Raw genomic sequence first — 24,421 nt, forward strand, 5'->3', positions numbered from 1 at the left:
CCCAGCATCAGGGTCTTTTCCAATGAGTCAACTGTTCGCATGAGGTGGCCAAAATTAAGACACAGTAATACTCTACTAGAACTTGGCTATTTCAGTGGGTGGTATCTTGAAACCTTAGAAAATGTTATTCTGTGTACCACTATGGCATATAATAACACCCTCCCCCTCGTTAAAACTGGATGAGAGAGAAAGAAAAAAAAATGAAAGAAAATCTTTAGGCCCTCAACCCAGTTTCTATGAGGAAAATGTAACAATTGCCTAGAGAGGAAGATGCTGAGGGGTGAGCTAGGCTCATTCATTAGCTAAATGATACACTATTGCTCACTACCTGGCAGTCAATGACACAAATGTGAGCTGCAGCAAAATTAGAAATGGATTTGCGGTCAAAGACTGCACACTCAAGCAATCTTAATGTTAAAGATTCCATTAGTGCATCAAGTACTTTACATGAGTTTTTTTATTTTCCAGGTAACTATATCATCCAAACTGAGACTTTTTAAAAGAGAAGTGCTGTCTAATCTGCACAGTATTAAATACCTTTTTGAGGATGATGTCAATGTAGCCTGCAATCAGCTGGGATATTTGCTCTCCTTCAGTGGTCTGTACAGAGTAGTAGCTTTCCTGATACTCGCCAAAATCCTAGGGGGGAAAAACCCACATTAGAAGAACTACAGTCACATTACCAGTTTCAAAGGTGAGGGGTTCCAGTCTTGGAACAAGTTTTGGCGTAGATTCACTTGTTCTTGCTCATCTCCCCTAAATACAACTGAACACCCTAAAATGTATTCAACAAACAACGGAAGGGCTCTGAAAACTGGAAAGGTGTATTGACTGGTGACCTCAGTACTCGAGGGACCACAATCTGATGAGTTCCTGAGTTTTATTTTATATCCCACATTTCCAAGGCTGGGTGCTGGAGAGGCCTGAAACTTGGAAACTCCAACAGAAAGTTTATGAAAGTCTGTTCTCTCTTGCCAAGGGACCAGGAGATGGGAAGCTCAACAAAGACCTAATTGGGAGCTTCAAGCAGCTTCACAACTGAGTTGCTCATGGGCAGCTGCAAAGTGATGAAAGCTTGGCCATCCTAGGCCCTTCTCCACAACCCAGGCAGGCAGGTGGTCTGATCACTGTGCAGCAGTGGCCACAGTGAAGCCCTTTCTCTCCCTCCCCTCCACTCACCTTCTGTTTTCCTAAGAAAGGTCACCTATTAATAGTAGATGGCCATAGGAAGTACTTTCTTCCCTCACAGACAGCACTAGCAGGCTTTGAGCAGGAACTCCAGCAATGTCAGAAGAACAGGGCAGTCCAGAACATTGCCAGGGCTCAGAAAATAAATTTCCATTGCAACTCAAGTCCACAAAAGTATGCCAGAACACTGTGCTATACACTAAACCTAAACAAGGTGACTGTCTACAAAAACAGAGACTTAAAGAAGATCAAGAGTCTTCTAATATAAAATCCAAAGCATCTAGTATGTAATTAAAAATCACTACTCATGTCAAGAACCAGGATGAATACAACATAAGGAAAAAAAAAAACAGATAATCAACTGATGCCAATACTGAAATGAATCAGATGATGGAATTCTCTGGTAAGAATTTTAAAATTTTGAATCATAAAAAATGTTTCAACAATTACAAAATCTCCTGAAACAAATGAAAACAAGAGGGTTAACAAAGAAATTTAAGTCATAATAAAGAACCAGACTGAAATTTGAGAATAAAAAAATGCCATAACCTAAGTAAAAATCTCATGGGATAGCACTGTGGAAATGACAAAGAAAAGAACCAGTCAGCTTGAAAACAGATTGATAAAATTTACTCAAGTGAAACAACAGAACACAGGCAAAACAAAACAGAGCTTCAGGGATCTGTAGGACAATTTAAAAAAGACCAAATATCCATGTCATCAGAAACACAGAAGGAAAGTAGAGTGTTGGACCAAAATATATACATATATATATATTAAAAGAAACAAGGACTGAAAACTTCTAAAAATTAGTGAATGACATAAGCCTACAGATTCAAGAAGCTAAGCAAACCCTAAAACAGAATAAGCCTAAGAAATCCACACCAAGAACTTGTGAAAACTAGAGAAAGGAAACCTTCAAAACATCCGTAGAAAAGCAGCATGTTACCTATAAATGAACACCAACACGAAGACAGAAAATTTCTATGCTGAAACAGCAGAGGCCAGAGAGAAGTGGAATGATTTTTCAAGTGCAAAAAGAAAAGAACTGAGGATCTCAAATTCTGTATCTGGCAGAATTAATCTTCATGAATGAAGGGAAAATAAGAACATTCTCAGCTAAAGGAAAACTAAAGAATTTGTTGCTAGCAGATTTACTTTTAAAGAATGGCTTAAGAAAAACTCTCTGAACACAAAGAAAATGAAAACAAAAGAAAACTGGGAACTTTAGAAAGAGAAAGAACAATGAGATGGATAAAAACAGAAGTAAATTATATCCTTAACCTCATGTGTTTTCTTTAATCTTATTATACGGTTGAAGCCAAAGTAATACCATCTCATGTAATGGTCAATGTATAATATATAGAAGAAATACTTAAACAATTACACTCAAAAAGCATGGCAGGTAAGTAGACCTAAATGGAAGGAAGGTTTGTTTTCTGAAGATTCCTCCCAACTGGCAAGAGTCTATCAATCAATGCTCAAATTAGATAACTAATATTCCCATCAAGGACACTTCTTGATACCTTTTTTTCTGATGCCCTGATGTAACATCTTGCCTCGATGCAGATATTTCAAGAGTTCGTGAGAGCTGGAGAATAGTAAAATTTAGGAGTTCTGAAGAAAGTGACAAATTTCAACACTTTCTGATTCTTTTATGGCTCAATACACACTACAAAATAATTGCACTACTGATTTTCATATATCAGTGCGGTTGGCTACAGTGAGGGCCACACGGCATACTCTGCTAAAAGCAGATACTGAGGTTGGGAGGAAGAATTCAGAGGTTTAAAGGTTTGGAACAAACACACATCCTCCCTACATTCAGTGTGTTTCACTTTGAGCGTTCTGTTATCATCGTCTCATTTGATTCTGGTAACTCTGAGAAACAGGTATTACTACTCCCGTTTCACAACCAAGGACATTAAAGCTCAGAGAGGAGTAACTTGAGCAAAGGCATAGAACTGGGAAGGAAAGCTGACTTTGAACACTACCCCCCAGTCTGTGCTATTTTCACTGTACAGCAGGTTCTCTTCACAGGCAGGCTGGGAAAACACAGCTTGGCAAGATGTCACAATTCTTAAGAGCTTATTTAGAAACTTCTGAAACAACTAGAGATGAGAAGCATCCGTACGGCTTCACAGCATCATCAAACTGCTTTTTAGGGTATACTAGGGATGGCACAGAAGACTGAGAATCATCCTTGACTAGCTCTTTCTAATTAAGGAACTCAGACAGCCTTAGAGGACCAGAGAGAAAGTGGTGGCCAAGGAGACTCAGCTCTCAGACATCTCCCTCACTTCTAGACCAGTGCCTACCACCACTCCCGGCCCTAGGGACCTCCACCACCTATCCCTCTCCAAGGCCCTCTCCAATGGGCTTGTATTGTTTTCCCTGCCCCATGGTATCACCCAAAATATGCTGGTCCACTCACTGCCTTCAGCCAGTCCCTACCAGTGTGAAGCTCTTGGGTGAGGCTGCCCAGCGCTTGACCGTGGTCAGTGGCCACTCCTGCAACACTTCCTTGGTCTTTTCATCCACACGCATCACTGAGTCTTTGGTGATCCCCAGCAGGCGAGGCACCAGCTTGTTCTTGCCTTTCATCTTTTCCTGAAACAGGAGATGCAAAGAATCAGTGCTCTTCCTCTGAATACATCTGATTTGTCCAAGTTATCAGTGATGTTGTGATTTTTTACCTGTGGTCAACCTATATCACTGTTTCAAAATAGGCAGGGCTAGATAAATGACTCATAAATTAAAGGGATGGAAGCTAAAACAGAGCTATCAGGAGACTGGAAGGATCCACAGAGATTGGAAAGATCCACGTTTTCTCTGCAGAGAGATACTGTCCAGAAGGTCAGGCTGCTCCAAAAACAGACATTGTGACAGAAAAAAACATATCCAGAGAAAAAGAAGTTAAAGTGAACTCCCAGTAGCCACCTCAGTGAGTAACAAAAAAGGGTTAATATAGAATTTAAATATGGCACTTCAGCTATTTAGAATTAACTAAAATTGCCAGAGTAGTATCTTCTCATTACTAAGCACAGCTTTTTTTTTTTTTTTAATATTCCTTGAAATACATTTCCATCTGGAGGCTTGGGTTTTGTTATTTTTAATGTGTATCCACGGACTCAAAATATTTTGATTGGTTTTAATAAGTTTTTAAAGAAACAATTATCATGTCTATTAAAATAATAATTCCTACCTCATTTCATGCAAAGATGAGCACAATAAAGGACAGAAATGGTATGGACCTAACAGAAGCACAAGATATTAAGAAGAGGTGGCAAGAATACACAGAAAAACTATACAAAAAGGATCTTCATGACCTAGATAACCATGATGGTATGATCACTTACCTAAAGCTAGACATCCTGGAATGCAAAGTCAAGTGGGCCTTAGGAAGCATCACTATGAACAAAGCTAGTGGAGGTGATAGAATTCCAGCTGAGCTATTTCAAATCCTAAAAGATGATACTGTGAAAGTGCTGCACTCAATATGTCAGCAAACCTGGAAAACTCAGCAGTGGCCACAGGACTGGAAAAGGTCAGTTTTCATTCCAATCCCAAAGAAAGGCAATGCCAAAGCATGCTCAAACTACTGCACAATTGCATTCATCTCACACGCTAGCAAAGCAATGCTCAAAATTCTCCAAGCCAGGCTTCAACAGTACCGTGAACTTCCAGATGTTCAAGCTGGTTTTAGAAAAGGCAGAGGAACCAGAGATCAAATTGCCAACATCTGCTGGATCATTGAAAAAGAAAGAGAGTTCCAAAAAAACACCCATTTCTGTTTTATTGACTATGTCAAAGCCTTTGACTGTGTGGATCACAACAAACTGTGGAAAATTCTGAAAGACATGGGAATACCAGACCACCTGACCTGTTCCTGAGAAATCTGTATGCAGGTCAAGAAGCAACAATTAGAACTGGACATGGAACAACAGATTGGGAAAGGAGTATGTCAAGGCTGTATATTGTCACCCTGCTTATTTAACTTATATGCAGAGTACATCATGCAAAATGCTGGGCTGGATGAAGCACAAGTTGGAATCAAGATTCCTGGGAGAAATATCAATAACCTCAGATACACAGATGAGACCCTTATGGCAGAAAGTGAAGAAGAACTGAAGAGCTTCTTGATGAAAGTGAAAGAGAAGAGTGAAAAAGTTGACTTAAAACTCAACATTCAGAAAACTGAGATCATGGCATCTGGTCCCATCACTTCATGGCACATAGATGGTGAAACAACGGAAACAGTGACACTTTATTTTGGGGGGCTCCAAAATCACTGCAGATAGGGATTGCAGCCATGAAATTAAAAGATGCTTGCTCCTTGGAAGAAAAGTTATGATCAACATAGACAGCATATTAAAAAGCAGAGACATTACTTTGCCAACAAAGGTTTGTCTAGTCAAAGCTATGGTTTTTCCAATAGTCAAGTGTAGATGTGAGAGCTGGACTATAAAGAAAGCTGAGCACTGAAAAATTGATGCTTTTGAACTGTGGTATTGGAGAAGGCTCTTGAGAGTCCCTTGAACAGCAAGGAGATCCAACCAGTCCATCCTAAAGGAAATCATTCCTGAATATTCATTGGAAGAACTGATGCTGAAGCTGAAACTCCAATACTTTGGCCACCTGATGCAAAGAACCGACTCACTGGAAAGGACCCTGATGCTGGGAAAGATTGAAGGTGGGAGGAGAAGGGGACGACAGAGGATGAGATGGTTGGATGGCATCACTGATATGATGGACATGAGTTTGAGTAGGCTCCGGGAGTTGATGAAGGACAGGGAAGCCTGGCTTGCTATAGTCCATGGGGTCTCAAAGAGTCGGACACGACTGAGCCACTGAACCAAACTGGCCTCATACTCATGATACAGCAAATTCAAGATAGGTTAATAATTTAGAAAGAATATACAGTTGGATATTTTTGTGATTCCGGCCAGGGGATAGGGTGGGATGTGGAAATGCCTAGCACAAACGTCAAAATAAAGGAAAAGATTAAAAGCTTTAACTATAAAATAGACGGACTTTGATATATTTTCTTTTGAAAAGAGAGAGAAATGAAAGAAAGAAAGCTCACCATAAAAAATTAAAAGACAAATGACTGGTGAATAAATATTTACAACTAATACAATGATAAAAAAACTTCATATGCTTTATATGTCAGAGGTTATCATGGGGTCACAAAGAGTCGGACACGACTGAGTGACTGAACTGAACAGAACTGAATCATAAATCAAACATAAGTGGCAAAGAACATGATTAGAAAATGTCTAAAATATAAAGTAACTAGTTAATAAGCCATAAGAAGAAATTAAATTTTCATGTATATATAATAGTTTATTTAAAAAAAAATTAATGCTCAATTAAAGAAGGTATGAAAGAGGACCACTATTGATGGTCATTTAAAACAGTAAAACCTCTATGGAAGAAAATTTGTTAATAATTCAAATTTGTTAATAATTCAATTTAAAAATGTTCCTACTTTTAGTCCAACTTGCTTTTAGAAACTTATTAAAAAAGAAGTTACAAATGTGTATAAAGATAACAAAGCAAGAAGGCTCAACTAGAGTTTTTCAGAGCAAAAAATACAAATAACCAAAAACGTCAACTACAAGAGATTTGATAATTATGATATTCCAAACAAAAGACTATACTCTACAATGGTGTGTAACCATGCTCAGTCGTGTTTGACTCTTTGTAACCCCATGGACAGTTAGTCCTCCAGGATCTTCCCTCCATGAAATTTTCCTGACCTGGAATGGGTTTCCATTTCCTCCACCTGGGGATCTTCCTGACCTAGGCATCGGACCTGTGTCTCCTGCCTTGGCAAGTGTATTCTTTACCACTGAGTCACCTGGGAATCCCTACTCTACAACTATTACAAACCATAGTACAGAAAAACAACTGGATTCACGATAATAAATTATTCACATTAAAAAAGTTTGTACAGCATGATCCTGTGAATAAAATTTTAAACTTTTTTTTAAAGAAAATTCACTACATGATAAAATGGTAGCAATGATCATCTCACATGGTTTGTATTATTCTCCTGTGCTTTTCCTTACTCCAAAAATTTAACTTAATACACATTTCTAGTGGTCAGGAAAAAACAAACTTTTCAAAACTATTTGCAAATATCTAGCAATTCCCATACCACCACTACAAAAGCAATATGCATACAAACTAGCACAAAGTGTGCAAGTATATGTGGATGTTTGTGCAAGAGGACAGGGACTTAAACCAGTAGTGTGACAGATGCTTAATAAATATTATCATTAATTTTCAGAAGTCCCTCAAATGTTGCCATCATCAGCATCATCAACTTCCCCACCTTGAAATGAAGGGACCAGCTATGATAATAAGTGACAAAGCCAGGATTAGAACACAGGTCTGAGTTCAAAAAGATCTCTGACTTTATTTATTTGTTTATTTATTTTGATCTCTGACTTTAAAAGAGACTGTCTACCAGTTTACTACTTCTGAAGGAAACAATTAAAGAAAATGCAAAAATACCCCTCCCTGTCTCCGTGGGCGGTTCGCAAAACCATCAGACACTGAAGGTCATAGCACACCTCCAGCTTCCTCCCAAGAGTAGGAGATAAAGGCATTAGGAATCTGAGTGGGTGTCTGAGAAGGGGAATATAGCACTGTAAGAACCTCTGAGTCCTTAGGGAAAACCCAGGGAAGAGTCAGATCCTTTGTAGAGAGGCTAGCTCCACCAGGGGTGAAATCAGTGCAGGGTGGACCATGCCAGTCAGCATCATTTGGCTTCAGGAGCCACTGGTTTAGTCATCCAGGGTTGGCACCAGCCCAGCTGCTGGGCCTAGGAAGAAGATCAGAAATAAAATATGGTTTGCAGCTGTTGCCTTCCTGCTCTCAAATCTGCACCTCCCCAGTGAGGGGCTTTGGGGTGAGGCAACACAGGATCCTGATGGATTGCCCCAACTCCTGTTGAGATCATTCTGGTCTGGGAGAGGAAACCACAGTGAACAAGCAAAGAACTTACAGTGGGCATTCCAGTACAAGTTCATAACTGGGGGTGGGGGAAGAGGGTATAAAAGAAACTCAGAAAATACTGTCACTCAGCAACAGAGACCACCATCAAGGGACACTATTATTTTTGAGTCTACCCACAAAATGCAAAGCAGCTGGGGAAAGTTAAAACAGCAAGGCTTGGCTCTGTGCTAGAGATATAGGGGCTCCCCCAAGAGAGGACCTGCCTTAGACCCTTAGTGGCAAACCTGCATAATAGGAGACAGTCTAGAGGCAATAAGGTGCCCCCTTCCTCCCTAAATCTAGAATCTCAGTCCACTCTCCTGTCCAGTCTTCCAACTGCAGACAGCACTATCCTTTTATCTCTGGGAGAAGACAGCAGGCTAGGCAGGATCCAGTGACGACCCAACTCTTTTTGTGCACAGACACATGGAGATTGTGGTTGCGATTCTGTCAGCTACCTAGCAACTTCTCTCTTGAGGCAATCCTCATCAAGTTGGTTTTGTTCTGAGGTGTCAAGCTTGCATAACTTAAAGGCACGAGAAGATATGTATTCTACCAAGGAGAGGTAGGATCCACTAATAAGCCAGGCCTTTCCTCTTTCAGGGCCTTCCCAAGTGGTGCAGAGGGAAAGAAGTGGTTTGCAATGCAGGAACTATAGTTTTGATCCCTGGGTCAGGAAGGTTCCCTGGAGGAGGAAATGGCAACCCACTCCGGTATTCTTGCCTGGAGAATCCCATGGACAGAGGAGCCTGGCAGGGCACAGTCCACAGGGTTGCAGAGAGTCAGACGGGACTGAGAACGCACACGATCCTCTTTGAAGCAGCTCTTAGCCGTTACTGTGGATTCAGTCCTGGCAGCTGGCTGTGATCAAGTCTGCTTAGCCTTGGGCTCTTCTTGCAGGTGTGTATACTGGCTGGTTCTTACATCACCTGTGCCCTACATCAGGTTCAGACTGGGGTGGAGGGATGCCAGTGGGCTAAGCTGTGGGCATGCTTTGGCTCGAAGCCCGACTTCAGCGTGGCCTAAGTCCGGGATCCTGCTGGGCTCGCCAGAGTCTAAAGTGGCTTCCTGCCAAAGCGCTGCCTTCTGTGCTCCGCTGTGTCATCAGGATGCTTTTTTGTTTAATCTTTTAGGCACATGGCAGAGAGGGATGGCTGCTCAGAAGCAAAATGGTGTTAAAGACTCTGTTCACTAGCTGTTTCTCTCCCTAAAAACAACTGGCAATTCATTTTGATTTAATTCATGATTCTGAGATGCTTTGAATGCCTTCTGTGATGCTTTTACAGTTCAGAGAGAAAAGGGTCAGCTCCCCGGGTTTCTCACCTCAAGGCTCTGGTTGTGGTTGCAAGGAAAGTTAAAGGCAAATTTATAAATCAGAAGGTTTACACAAGGATTTCTTGCAAAGAAACAAGATCTTTTGCAAGTCATGGGAAATGCCTTACTGTTCCTTATGGGGTTTTGAAAATCTTATCAAGATAAATTGCAAAAGATTTCAATGAGAGAGGAAGACTGTAGATGTTTACAGTTCCCATCTATTGAAATTATTTGTACAAGTGTCTCCTTTTCTATATTATTTCCTTTAAACCTCATAAAAAGTCAACATCCTAGGTTAGCAAACTGAAGTTTAGAAATGAAAGTAAAGTAACTTATGGAAGGTCAAACTAGGTGGCAAAGCCAGAATTTGAAACCCAGGACCTTCCTTTCAGAGTGTCTGTTCTTAGCCACTGAGAACACCGTCATATAGCAGGCTCATGAGAGTCATCCTCCCTATTGGGGCCACAAACTATGACAGGCAGTAAAGCCAGTTTTCTGCCCCATCACCCCCCGATTTTTTTGGCATGAGAACTAAGAGTAAATTTTCTATTTTTACGGAGTTGAAAGAAAATCAAAAGAGGAATAATACTTCATGAAAAGTGAAAACAATATATTTCATAGTCCATAAATTAAACTTTACAGGAACATAACCAAGCTCATTTATTTACATATCGCCTACTGCTTCTGGGCTACAAGCACAGAGAGGAGAGGCATGGCCAGCAGTTATCTAAGACATTGACTCTCTGGCCCTTTATTAAAAAGGTTTGCCAACCCCTGCTCTGTATCATGATTCTAAAAGCCAATTAAAAGTTGGAGGACTCAGGGGCCAGGAATTAGGAAACTGTAAGGAGGGCTAAGGAGTTGGATAACCTAAAATTTACTAAATATCCCTACCTTCCAGCTACTATATTTATTTACATACATTATCTCACTTAATCTTCATTAGAGCTCTGTGATGACCTACAGGGGTGGGATGGAGGGGATATATGTACTCATATAGCTGATTCATGTTAATATTCAGCAAAAACTAACACAACATTGTAAAACAATTATTCTCCAATTAAAACAACAACAATAAATGGGAAAAAAAGACCTGTCAGATTCTTCATCTGAACCTGTCAACGTACTACTTAAAATGAAAAAGAATTATAATTCCCGTTCTTCACATGAAGAAACTGAGATTTAAGAAGGTTAAAGATGTCTCTCCAAGTCATGCATTTCTGCTATTTCTCACAGAGACAATATTACATCAAGAATTCTAGGCCAATCTTCCCAACTCCAACACCCAAGCGCTTTCTATTATAACAATAAAAAATACAGCATGAAGTACAGCTGACCCTTGAACAACATGGGTCTGAACTAGGTTAGTCTACTTTTTTTCAAAAGTTAATACTATAGAACTACATGATCCCTGTTTCTTGAATTTACAAATGGGGACAAAATGTTCACCAATATAGAAGGAAATATGACCGAAGGATCTATAAACATATCATACTCGTTCACTCAAAAGATATATGATTGATCTGAAGACTGTGTGGTATAATTGTGTTCAATATCAATATCTACATGTTGTAAATTATAATTTCATTGAGTTTTTTAATTTAGGATTTTGAATAGCCTATTCAAATAATGAATGAATCATTCCCTTTTAACTTCTGAAATTATGCCAATGAACTTCCTTCAAGATTTAATGGTATGTTGAAATTGAAGGCCTAGAGAAATCTGTTATTTATGCCATTAAAACACATTCTACCCCTTACCCAAACAATTTTGTGTGTATGTCTGCTATTCTGTGTGTGATCTCTTTTTACCATATATTCTAAATGGTTACACGTATTTGTATATACACACACATGGGTTATTTCATGTTTTTGACATATGTCATGTAAATTTACTTGATCTATTCACTGAATTTAAAAATAAATCTAAAGATTTAAAATGACTATATATTGTTATAACATGTACAAGTATCTGCACACTGAAAATTACAAAATGTTGAAAGAAATCAAAGAGGATCTAATACCATGTTCATAGACTGAAAAACTCAACATAGTAAAGTTATTAACTCTCCCTCAATTGATCTATAATTTCGATGCAATGCCCATCAAAATCCCAGCTAAGTTTTTTTTTTTTGTGGATATAGACAAGGTTTTTCTAACGTGTTCATGGAAAGGAAAAGGATCTAAAGTAGCTAAACAATTCTAAAAAAGAAGAAAAAAGTGAAAGGAATCATTCAGGTTGATGTTAAGGCTTACTATACAGTTAAAGTGATCAGGACAGTGTGATACCAGCAGAAGGACAGATACACAAATCAGCAAAACTGATTAGGGCACCCAGAAATAGATCCACAGCAATATTATTCAAATTAATTTGACAAGGATACAGAAGCAATACAATGGGGAAAACACCTTTCAACAAACAGTACTGGGGCAACTGGACATCCACAGGTCAAAAATGAACCTTGATCTAAAGTCTTCACACTTTATACAAAAACTCAAAATGGACCAAGGACATAAAGCAAAACCATAAAGTATTTAGAAGTAAACATGGGAGAAAATCTTTGGAGCCTAGAGTTAGAGCTCTTTCTAAATTTTTTTTATTATTTGTTTTTGAGTTTTCCTGCTTTTAAAGTTTTTATTTACTTAGTTTGGCTGCACTGGGTCTCCATGACTTTGTGTGGCCTTTCTCGAGTTGCAGCCAGTGGGGGCTACTCTCTGGTTGCAGTGTGTGGGCTTCTCACTGCAGTGTCTTCTGTTTTTGTACAGCACAGGCTCTAGGGCATATGGACCTCAGTAGGTGCAGCTTGTGGCTCCAGAGTGTGGGCTCAGTAGAGCCCACATGGGCTTAGCTGCCCCACGGCGTGTTAGATCTTAGTTCCTGGACCAGGGATCAAATCTGTGTCCCCTGCATTGGGAGGCAAATTCTTAACCACTGGATCACCAAGGGATGTACCAGACAGAAACTCTTAGATGTAACACTTAAAATAAGATACATAAAAAGGAAAAAAATGATAAAACACTTGTCATCTAAATTAAGAATGTGTATTCCAGCCTGGCGTGCTGCAGTCTAGGCAGTTGCAAAGGGTCAGACATGACTTAGTGACTAAACAACAACAAAATTCTGTGAAAGACCTTGTCAAGAGGATAAAAACACAAGCTGCAGACCATGAAAAAATATTTGCAAATCACATTCAATGAAGGACTTGGATCCAGAATATATAAAGAACTCTTAAAAGTCAACAGTTAGAAAAAAAAAAAATCTAACTAGAAAACTGGCCAAAAAAACTGTGAACAGACATTTCACTGAAGGGGATATACAGATGACAAATAAGCAAAGGAAAAAATGTTCAAAATCATTAGCCATTAGGGAAATGCAAAATGTAAAAGATTTCATAAAACACATCAGAAAGGCTAAAATTTAAAAAAAATGATAACACCAAATGCTGGAGAGGACGATAAGAAACTGGATCACTCATATTTTGCTGGTAAGAATGTAAAATGGTATAGTCACTCTGGAAAATAGCCTGGCTGTTTGTTATAGTGCTTAATGTGTTCTTACCATATGGCTCAGCAATTGTACTCTTGGGCATTTATCCCAATGAATTGCACACTTCATTCACACAAAAATCTATACACAAATATTTATAGCAGCTTTGTTCATAATAGCCACAAACTAGAAACAACCCAAATGTCCTTCAGAGATGAATGACTAAACAAACTGCTACTTCCATCAGCAATAAAAAGTGATGGACTATTGATATACATTATCACTTGGATAGATCTTAAGGGATTTCTACTAAATGAAAAAAAGAAGTCAAAAATTTATGTAGTGTATGATTCCACTCATGTGGTACTCTTGAAATAACAAAATTATTGAGACAGACAAGAAATCAGAGGTTGCTAGTGGGTAAAGAGACCAGGGAAAGGGGGTAGGGTGTGAGGAGAGGCAGGAAGGGGTGGGAGGTGTCTATGGCCATAAAAGGGTAGCACAAGGTATTCTCAATGGATTAGAGTTCAATATCTTGACTACACTGGTGGTAACACAAACCTACACTTGTGAGAAAGCTGCACAGAACTAAACACACACACATAAGTGAACAATATAGAACACAAAATATGATCAAGGTCTATGAACTGTATGTACCAAGGCGATTGCTTGGTTGTGACATTGTACTAGTGGCATGTTACCATCGAGGGAAAACTGATGATAAGAAAACTCTCAGCATCTTTAGAATTTTTTAAATGCTACTGAGATATAATTCACATACCATACAATTCACCCATTTAAAGTATCTGATTCAGTGGATTTTGGTATCTTTACAGATACGTGTGACTATCACCATGGTCAATTTTAAAACATGCTCATCACCTAAAAAAAAAAAAATCCTGTACTATTAGTTATTACTCACCTATGTCCCATGATCCCACTCCACTCTTAAGCAACCATTAATCTACTTTCTATCTCTATGGATTTGCCTTTTCTGGACATTCTATACCAAAGAAATCTTGTGATAGGATTTTTTGTTTTCTTGTGATGAAATCTTACTTCACTTCACATAACAGTTCCAAAATTTATCCATGCTGTAGTATGAAGCAGTACACTTCATTTCATGACCAATTAATATTTCACCTCATGGATATATGACATTTTGTTCACCCATTCATCACATGATGAATATGTTATTTCCAGCATTTGGCTAAATGCAGCTATATACTTTCATGTACAAATTTTTCTGTGTATATATGCTTTGAATTCTCTTAGGCATATATACCCAGGAGTAGAACTACTGGGTCATATGGCATCTCATTTGAGGAACTGCCAGACTGTTTTCTAAGGTGACTGCACCATTCATTTTACTTTCCTACCAGCAGCATATGAGGACTCGTTTCCTTACATCTTTACCCATACTTGTTACTCTGACTTTTTGATTCTCTCCGTTATTTTTCCAAGTTCCTGTGAATCTATGGTTATTTCAAAGTAAATAGTTAAAAATATGATTCTGTATATCTTCACTAAAAGATAAACAAATATAGCAAATATTAATAATAATTTTTTTTCATTTCCTAAAGATATGTATTTAAAAAAAATTTTTTACATATTACCACACTTCCTAGAATGTACAAAGTAATGTTAAAGGGTAACTTGCTCTGATCTCAATTTCTATAAGTTTCTCTCCAGCACTTCTCTGTTGAGTAGAATACTGGTGATAGGTTTAAAACATTCTATCCTATTGAGGAAGTATATTTGTATTCTAGAATTTTATAGAAATTTTTATAATGAATAGTTGAATTTTATCAAACACCTTAAGAGTTTTATATAAAATGATCACATGATGCCATCTTTTCTAGTTTTATATAGATATAGCTGATTCAGAACATTGTATAAGTTTAAGGTGTGTAGTATAATGATTTGATATATATAAATATTGAGAAAAGATTACCACAGAGTATTAAGACATCTGTTATTTCACATAATTACCTTTTTTAAGCTGTTATGAGAGCATTTTAAGTGAGAATATTAAAAGCAACAAAGGAAAAGCAACAGATAATACACAAGGAATTTCCATAAGACTATCTACTGATTTCTCAGCCAAAACTCTGCAGGCCAAAAGAGAGCGGCACAATATACTTAAAGTGATAAAAGAGAAAAACCTACAACCAAGAATACTCTACCCAGCAAGGCTCTCACTAACATTTGATGAATAAATCAAAAGCTTTACAGACAAGAAAAAGCTAAAAGAATTCAGCACCACCAAACCAGCTTTACAACAAACGCTAAAGGATCTTCTCTAGGTGGAAAAGAAAAGTCCACAACTAAAAAGAAGGAAGTTACAACGAAAAAGCTCACTGGTAAAGGCAAATATACAATAAAAGTAGGAAATCATCCACAAACAACTAGTAAGGAGGTTAAAAGACAAAAGTAGTAAAACCATCTGTATCCATGATAAGCAGTTAAGGGATACACAAAACAATTAAATGCAAAATACAATTTGAAAAACGGTAATCATGAGGACAAAAGAGTACAAATGCAGAGGATCTAAAATGTATTTGTAATTAAGAGATTAGTAACTTAAAACAAGTAGGTATATACCTATGCTGCTATACAAAAACCTCATGGTAACCACAAGACCAAAATCTATAATAGATATATACCGACAAAAAAAGAAAAAGAAATCCAAACCCAATGCAAAAGATAGTCATCAAATCAGAAGAGAACAAAATAAGACAGGGGAAAAAACAAATCCGAAACAACTAGTGAAATGGTAATAGAAATATGAAAAGTGAAAGTAGCTCAGTCCTGTCCAACTCTTTGCAACCCCATGGACTATACAGTCCATGGAATTCTCCAGGCCAGAATACTGGAGTGGGTAGCCTTTTCCTTCTCCAGGGGGGCTTCCCAACCCAGGGATCGAACCCAGGTCTCCCACATTGCAGGTGGATTCTTTACCAGTTGAGCCACAAGGGAAGCCCAATAGAAATATACATATTGATAATTAGCTTAAATGCAAACAGACTAAATGCTCCAACCAAAAAACACTGAACAGCTGAATGGATAGAAAAACAGGACCTGTATATACGCCACCTACAAGAGACTCATTTCAGATCCAGAGATACATACAAATTTAAAGTGAGGAAATGGAAAAAGGTATTCCATGCAAATGGAAATCAAAAGAAAGCCAGAGTAGCAACACTTAGACAAAACAGACTTTAAAGTCAAGAATCTTACAAGAGGCAAAGGACACTACACAATGATCAAAGGATCAATCCAAGAAAAAAATATAACAATTGTAAATATATATACACCCAACATAGGAGCACCTCAGTATAAAACACAAATGTTAACAGTCATGAAAAAAGTAGAAATTGACAATGACACAATAATACAGGGGGAGTTTAACAACACATTTATATCAATGGACAGTTCATTCAGACAAAGAAATCAATAAGGAAACACAGCCTTAAATGAAACATTAGACCAGATGGACTTAAATTGATATTTACAGAGCATTCCATCCAAAAGCAGCAGATTACACATTCTTTTCAAGTACACATGGAACATTCTCCAGGATAGATCATATGCTGGGCAGGATGTAAAAATGAGGAAGTTACTGGATGAGTTTCCTCGTCAACTCAAGAACACACTCTCTGCTTGTTCATAAGCTGAATTTCAAAGACCCATCTCTGTCCCTCTAGGCTGGAAGACCAGCAATTTGCAAGAAAAAACAGATCTGAAGGCCACAGAAAATCTGCAAACCCATCTAATAGGATACAAAGTAAGTACCATTAAGTTTGCGGTCAACAAACTTCCTAGTCCAGGGCACTCCTGATAACTTAAATGAAACATTCTTAGGGGAAAGCGCTAGCAAGTAAAAGTAAAGGCACTCCTTTGGGGACTTTACAGTAGTGACAGAGAGCAGAGCCAAGACACAGCTGTTCTGAGACCTGAGGGCAGCCAGGCTCACTCACCAGCCCAATAGCTCTTATACTTCATGTCTGTCCCACTGCTCAACTCAGGTCACTACTGCCAAGATGCTGCATGTGCAAATGCTAGGGGTCTGGGGACTACCCCTTGACTCTTGAAAGTCTCTTGGACTGCAAGGAGATCAAACCACTCAATTTTAAAGGAAATCAACACTGAATATTCATTGGAAGGACTGATGCTGAAGCTAAAGCTCCAATACTTTGGCCACCTCATGCAAAGAGCCAACTCATTGGAAAAGACCACATGATCCTGGGAAAGACAGAAAGCAGGAGAAGGGGACTACAGAGGATGAGATGGTTGGAGGGCATTACCGACTCAACCGACATGAATTTGAGCATGCTCTGGGAAATGTTGAAGGACAGGGAAGCCTGGCATGCTGCAGTCTGTGGGGTCACAAAGGGACAATACTGAGCAACTAAACAGCAACAAAAAAGGGACTACTTCCAAGCTTATCAGTGAACACTTTTAACAAAAGAAGTGGTAAAGATAAATGCTCCCTCCACCACACCCAACTCACCTTCACCAGGAAGAAGGACACACCATATGTCCGAAGGGACCGGGCCAATTTGACATACTTGACTTTGGCTTCTATTTCGCTCATCTCTCCACAGTTCTTGTGCTCCTACAAAAGTGACAGGCAGGGACCAGTTACTGCAGCTCTGACCACAGGTGGACTTAGTGAGAGGTACTACTCCACATGGCGTCTATCTATTTGTAGATGCATGTCCCTGATGACCGAGGGTCAGAGCACACAATAAGCGCTAATGCAAGGCTTCTTAACTAGAATGTGAGCCCAAATTCCCTATAGGTTTTGTATTATAGGGAACAATTCATGCATGTGCAGTGTGACAAGAACAGGGGCCGTAACTGTAACCTAATTTTCAAAGCGTTCTATGTTCCAAAAGGTTCAGGACCAACACTTTAAATGAGGACTAGAGAAATGTTCTTGTCCTGAGAGAGCTATCATTCTAACACACAGGCAAAAGATAAAATTTTCCAAACAGCATGACATATAAAAGCCTGGACATCTCAGTGTGTGGAAACAATACTGGATTAAAAACTGTGTTTTATACAGATGAAATTTATCTCTTTCAATTTATATTTACATTTCAATGCCAAAGAAGACTCTGATATTTTGGATTCACTAGAGTGAGTGTTTCTTGGCAAAGGTGATGACAAAGCTTTTCGTACTGGTTGCCTAGAATAGATAACTCTGAATTTTAGAATAAATCTGGATTTTTAAAAAGACACCAGTTCCCAGATTCTAAGGTGCAAAAAACAAATCTCAGGATTTAAAAAAAGCTCCTTGTAGCTTCTTCCTTGGTATATTTTAATGGAAAATCACCTTGTTTCAATGCTTCAAAGATAATGTCTTTGAAATTAAATGTATGCACATTTTTCTCAGAAGGGCTAAGTAACCTTTAGCAAGAAGGTATGGATTAAGATAATAAATCTGCCCAAAGTAGAACTGTCAGCTCCTTTACTCCTGAGTCACTAATCATTTATTATATAAGTGGAGTACAAGCACGGGATCTGAAGCTTTTATGTACAGAGGCCCCTCTCAGACTAATAAATGAGGACAGGAAGTGAGGAGAATAACAAAGCTCTGAACATTCCCAATACCTGAAATATTCTCTTTTCAGCTCCTCTCTGCTTGATGTATTCTTTGGGTAGGAATTCTTTTAGACTGAGAGAGAAAGAGTAAAAACGGTAAGGCATTTAATCATACTCTATGATGAGAAGGAAAGAAAAAGAGACTTTTCATAAAACTCACAGTTAAGTCCCTAACTCTCAGTATTTTATGGTATAATTAATAACAGACGGCCACATCCCACAATGCACTTAAGTAGAACACAAATATAAAACTAGTCTGATAAAAGGGTCAAACTATTATAACATAGTTCAAGAAGAAAGAATGTCCTGAAATATTGTAAAGTAACAAAGCAAAGCACCCTAGAGGGTACAGTATGCTAGCTTTTGGGAAAAAAAAAGAATATCCATTTTATACTGTATGTATTTTTAAAACATTAGAAGGGTAATTCTAGTACAAATAAAAATGATTCTTCATGGAAAGAAGGAAAAAACAGGGAGAGGGGAACATGGATGGAAATTAAACCTTTGAATTTTCCTTATACTGTAGTCTTCACTTTAGAACCAAAAGAAATCACAAAGAGGGTAAAATGTAACACCTAAAACTCTAAAGCAAATTGAAACAAATGAACTGAACAGCTGTTTGTTAGATACAGCCTAACTTTGAAAAACAGTCTTTGACTATATCCACCCCAATGAGATATATCTTAAATATAAAATGGGCCATAGTAGACTTCTTAAATCATTATTTTTAAACTAATATCTACTCTTACCCTAAATATATACACAAATACACATACTGTAAAATTAGTATATTACATTATATAAGTAAGTAGATGTTACAAATAATTAGAATAAAGTAAATGAGTAATTATGGTAGTTGCTAGAAATCAAGATTTTTAGCATAAAATAGACAAATAGCGCAAAAGAAGTTAAATGAAAATCTTGCAATCTTTCATTTGAATGCAAATACTGACCTGAATTCTGATTCACTTTTCTTTTTTTGAAAAACTTTTCTAGTTCTGTCCACTGCAGAGGCTAAGGGCAAGGACAACTGGGTGGAGATGAGCACCCTAGTGGATCAGCCAGACGGCCTTCAATGTCAGTTCCAGTAGAAAGAATCCTTGGAGAAATGACTGACTCTAGCTTTGGGACAGGAGATGTATAAAATGTTTCTGGGGCTTCTTGTGCCTAAGGATCAAGTGAGTGAAGTGAAAGTCACTCAGTCATGGGCAACTCTTTGCAACCCTGTGGATTATACGGTCCACGGGATTCTCCAGGCCAGAATACTGGAGTGGGTAGCCGTTCCCTTCTCCAAGGGATCTTCCCAACCCGGGGGTCTCCTGCATTGCAATCAAGGAACTTATCAAAATGACAATGGACTGACATCAAGGGATAACCAATCGGACAGGACTGAGCACACACCCCCCACACACACTAACATGATTTTTAAAACCTCATACAAAAGAAGAGAAAATAGAACAATGAACCCAATGCCCAGACTCAACAATTGTAACTCATGACTTATCTACTTCCTTATCCATATTACCTCTAATGGATGATTTTGAGGCAAAGCCCAGACATCATATAATTATTTTTATGTGAGGGGCAATTTGTGTCAGAAAGAATGAAGACTTGCAATGGGTCAAAAAACAGGTATGTAAAATTCAATAACGATTCTTAGAAATAATCATTGATCACCTTAAGAGGTCACTAGGGCACAAGTTCATACTGAAAATTGATAAAGGAAAAGAAACAAAGCTAATAAATGCAGAAGGAATAATAGAAGTCCAAAATGATCATTTCACAACTCTAAATGAAATAGTCAATAGATTTAAACAAGCATGAATGGCTGCTAAAACCAGTAAGTGACAAGTCAATGGGGGACTTTATAATAGATGGATGTCTGATCCAAACCAAATGATCAATTTTAGCATTAATGAAAGTGGGATAACCACACAACACATGCCTTCTGACGGATAAACCAGGAAGTATACAGTTTCACCTAGAAGTATTCTTGGCAATAGAGAAAAGAACAAGTAAATATATAACTGAATATGAATTTCTTTAAGAATCCAGGTATAAATATAAGCTTACCAAAAAACCTCCTAATAGATTAAAAAAAGAGAGAGAGAGAAACATGGTAAGTGATACTACCAGGGTACTATGAGCCAAATCCCATTGTGGTAAATATTATAAAAATAACCCAGGTTTTTCACAAATAAATGGCTTGCGGGTGGAGGTAAAAAATTTGACACACAAACAGATTAAGAGAGTTTTAAGAAATGTATTTATGGGGTGTCACTGGTGGCTCACTGGTGAAGAATCTGCCTGCCAATGCAGGAGACAGAAGTTCAACCCTTGATCTAGGAAGATCCCACATGCTAAGGAACAACTAAGCTTGTACACCACAACTATTGAGCCTGTGCTCTAGAACCTGGGAGCTACAACTACTGAGCCCGTGTGCTGCAACTACCGAGGCCTGCACACCCCAGAGCCCCCGCTCCGCAGCAAGAGAAGCCCAGGCACAGCAGCTACAGGGTAGCCCCTCTCACAGCAACTAGAGAAAAGCCTGTGCAGCAGTGAAGACCCAGCACAGCCAAAAACAAATGACTATTTAAAAGAAGAACTGAAATCTGTTAGTTTAGAAAGAAAGATGTATTATCAAACTATAGTAACAAAGATAGAGTAGTACTGACATCAGAACAGAATTGAGAAGCCAGAAATTAACCCTTACCTTTACAGACAACTGATTTTCAAAAGTGCCAAGATGAAAGTAACAAGACAAAAATAATGTTTCTTCAATGGGAAAGTAACAGTCCTTTTAACGAATGGTGCTGAGGCAACTAGATATCCACATGCAAAACAACGAAGTTGGACCTCCTATCTCACATGACACATAAAAATTAACTCTAGGCCTTCCCTGGTGGTCCAGTGGTTAAGAATCCACCTGCCAGTGCAGGGGACAGGGGTTCAATCCCCCGTGTGGGAAGATTCCACAGGCAGTGTGACGACTAAGCCCACGTGCCACAACTGCTGAAGCCCGTGAGCTCCAGGGCCTGGGCGCCACAGCAAGAGAAGCCATGGCAATAAGTCAGCACGCTGCAGCCAGAGAGTAGCCCCTGCGGGCCGTAACTACAGAAAGCCCATGCGCAGCAACGAAGACCCAGGGCAGCCAAAAGCACATAAATAAATAAATGATAACTTTAAAAAAAAAGATTGCTATAAAAAATGAACTCCAAAAGGATCACTGATCTAAATGTAAGGGTTAAAGGTTTAACTCTTAGAAGAAAAAGGAGTAAATTTTTATGACCCGGGGTTAGGCAAAGGCTTTTAAGATATAAAACTAAAAGTACATGCAGCAAATGAAAAAAAGCAAACTGGACTAAATAAAAATCTGAAAAACTGAACTGCAAGAGAAATCACTGAAAAAAGTGAAAGGCAACCCACACACTGGGAGAAAATAAGTGCAAATTATGTATCTGATAACAACTTGTATGAAATCTCTTGCAACTAACGATTTAAAAAAAAACAATTTAAATGATCGTAGGATCTGAACAGTCACTTCTCCCAAGAAGATATAAAAATAGCCAAAAAGTCTGTGAAAATATTCTCGACACCAGCAGCCATCAGGGAAACACAAAGAAAAACCACAATATCACACCACTGCATACCCAGTAGGACACTGCAATAAAAAAAGACAGGTCATAAGGAGTGTTGGCGGGGGTATGGATGGGACCCTTCACACATTGCTGGTGGGGATGTAAAATGGCACAGCTGTTGTGGAAAATGATTTGGTAGTTTCTCAAAACATTAAACAACAATTCTACTCCTAGGCATATATCAAGGAAAAGTAAAAACATATGTCCACATAAACATCTGTACATGAACGTTCATCATAGTATTATTCATAATAGCCAAAAGATGGAAACCACTCAAATTTCCATCAACTGATGAATGGATGAAAAAAATATAGTTGAGCCATACAGTGTAACTTTATTTGGCAATAAAAATATATTAAGTATGATACATGCCATAATATGGAAGCACTATGCTAAGTGAAAGAAGTTCATGGCAAAAGACTGCAAATTGTTATGTTTCTGTTTATATGAAATGTCTAGAATAGGCAAATCTATAGAGGCAAATAGGATTAGAGGTTGCAGAGGTTGGGGAATGGAGAGGGGGATCAGGGGAGTGATTGCTGAAGGACACAGGGCTTATTTTAGGAGGAATAAAAACATTCTAAAATCAGGTTGTGGTGATTAGGTTGCACAATCTTGTGAATACACTAAAAAGTGCTGAAATGTAAATTGTAAATGGGTCAGTTGTATGGTATGTAAGCTCCATCTCAATAAAGCTGTTCTTCAAAAAAGAAAAACATCAACCACTGTAGGCCTTGTTTGGCTCTTCATACAAATCAAATATAAAATGACATTTTAAATACTATGTGGGGGAGAATTTAACACAAACCAGGTATTAGATGTCATTAAAGAATTGCTGCTAATTTTGTTTGGCATCAGGATGGATTTGCAGTTAGGCGGGATTTTAATTATTTAAAAATTCTGTATGTCAGGAAAACATACGTTAAGTATTGACATATGAAATGGTATGCTGTCTTGGATTTGCTTTCAATCACACTAGCCAGAAAAGGGGGCAAGGGGCTTCCCTGGTGGTCCAATGGTTAGGAATCCACTTTGCAATGCAGGGGACGTGGGTTCCAACCCAAGTCAGGGAGCTGGGATCCCCATGCCAAGAAGCGACTAAGCCCCAGCACCACAACTTCTGAGCCCGCACACCGCAACTAGAGAGTATGTGCACCTGAAAGAAGGATCTGAATGACTCAACAAAGATCCCACAGGCCACAGCTAAGGCCTGATGCAGCCAAGTAAATAAATAAACAAAAAAATATTTTACGAAGGGGTCAAGTTACCGTTCTGGCTACATTAAGACTTGAATCATGATGCCTCTTCAACCTGTAAACTGCACCTGTAGAAAAAAAATTCTGAATACATTTTCTGGAAGGTCGGGGATCTAGGTTTGAGCACCAGCAGAATACTCAAGCCTAATCAAGAGACCCCATGTCAGTCCACAGGAAGGAACCTAGGAAACAATAGGCGGCAGCACCTTAGATGCTGTGACTATCGTTAAGCGGCCGTGGGGACAGAAAAGGTCTGACTCAGAGAAGACTGGAAGACATCAATGTCACAGAGGAGGAAGCTGAGTCACAGAGAGGTTAGGAGGCTTGGCTGAGGTCACAGCAGCAGAGAGCCTCTGACCTCCAGTTCAAGAGCAGATGCGTGTGAACCCAGGGCTGTTCCAGGCTCCCCCTGGAGCACACGAACAATGATAACCAGGAAGCTTCATGGTGGGCCATTGCTGGGAGCCTCTGGACCGCAGCTCCCACACTATCAACAAAGGAGACCATGGGCCCAAAAAAGGGGCCCAAGCCAACCCCCTCACAAGAATGACTGTTACTAGAGGAACACCAGACGGTGGTGTCCACTGGCCAGGCCAGGGCAGAATACGTTGGTCATTTATGGTTAGAAAGTTCTGTGTGGCAACAAGCTGCCCTCAACTCAGACTCTGCCAACTAACACTCCCATTCTTTGGTAGGAAGGGAAAACAACTTCTAGAAGCTTGCACTGGAGGTGTGACCCCTGATGTTGCAAGAGTCAATTTGGGGGTAGTGTACTATAAAGTGCGGGCTTCCCTGGTGGTTCACATAGTAAAGAATCTGCCTGCAATGCAGGAGACCTGGGTTCAATCCCTAGGCTGGGAAGATCCCCTAGAGAAGGGATAGGCTACCCATTCCAGTATTCTTGCCTGGAGAATTCCATGGACA

The 24,421-nt window shown here is 38.9% G+C and overlaps 1 protein-coding gene across 8 annotated transcripts in view; it reads right to left on the minus strand.

Annotated features, from left to right (window-relative positions):
• The window catches only part of TLN2 (talin 2), a 492,565-nt gene that overhangs the window by 158,014 nt on the left and 310,130 nt on the right, over nucleotides 1-24,421 (minus strand). For all 8 annotated transcript variants that reach the window (XM_043471776.1, XM_043471778.1, XM_043471781.1 and 5 more), the window contains 4 exons: nucleotides 18,613-18,676; nucleotides 17,507-17,611; nucleotides 3,643-3,798; nucleotides 538-639 (listed from right to left, as the gene is read on the minus strand). In XM_043471776.1, coding sequence (XP_043327711.1) covers nucleotides 538-639; nucleotides 3,643-3,798; nucleotides 17,507-17,611; nucleotides 18,613-18,676 — 427 coding nt within the window. The remainder of the gene's footprint in view (nucleotides 1-537; nucleotides 640-3,642; nucleotides 3,799-17,506; nucleotides 17,612-18,612; nucleotides 18,677-24,421) is intronic.

The sequence above is a fragment of the Cervus canadensis genome, chromosome 6 (assembly GCF_019320065.1).
Source record: "Cervus canadensis isolate Bull #8, Minnesota chromosome 6, ASM1932006v1, whole genome shotgun sequence".
Taxonomy (NCBI): Eukaryota; Metazoa; Chordata; class Mammalia; order Artiodactyla; family Cervidae; genus Cervus; species Cervus canadensis.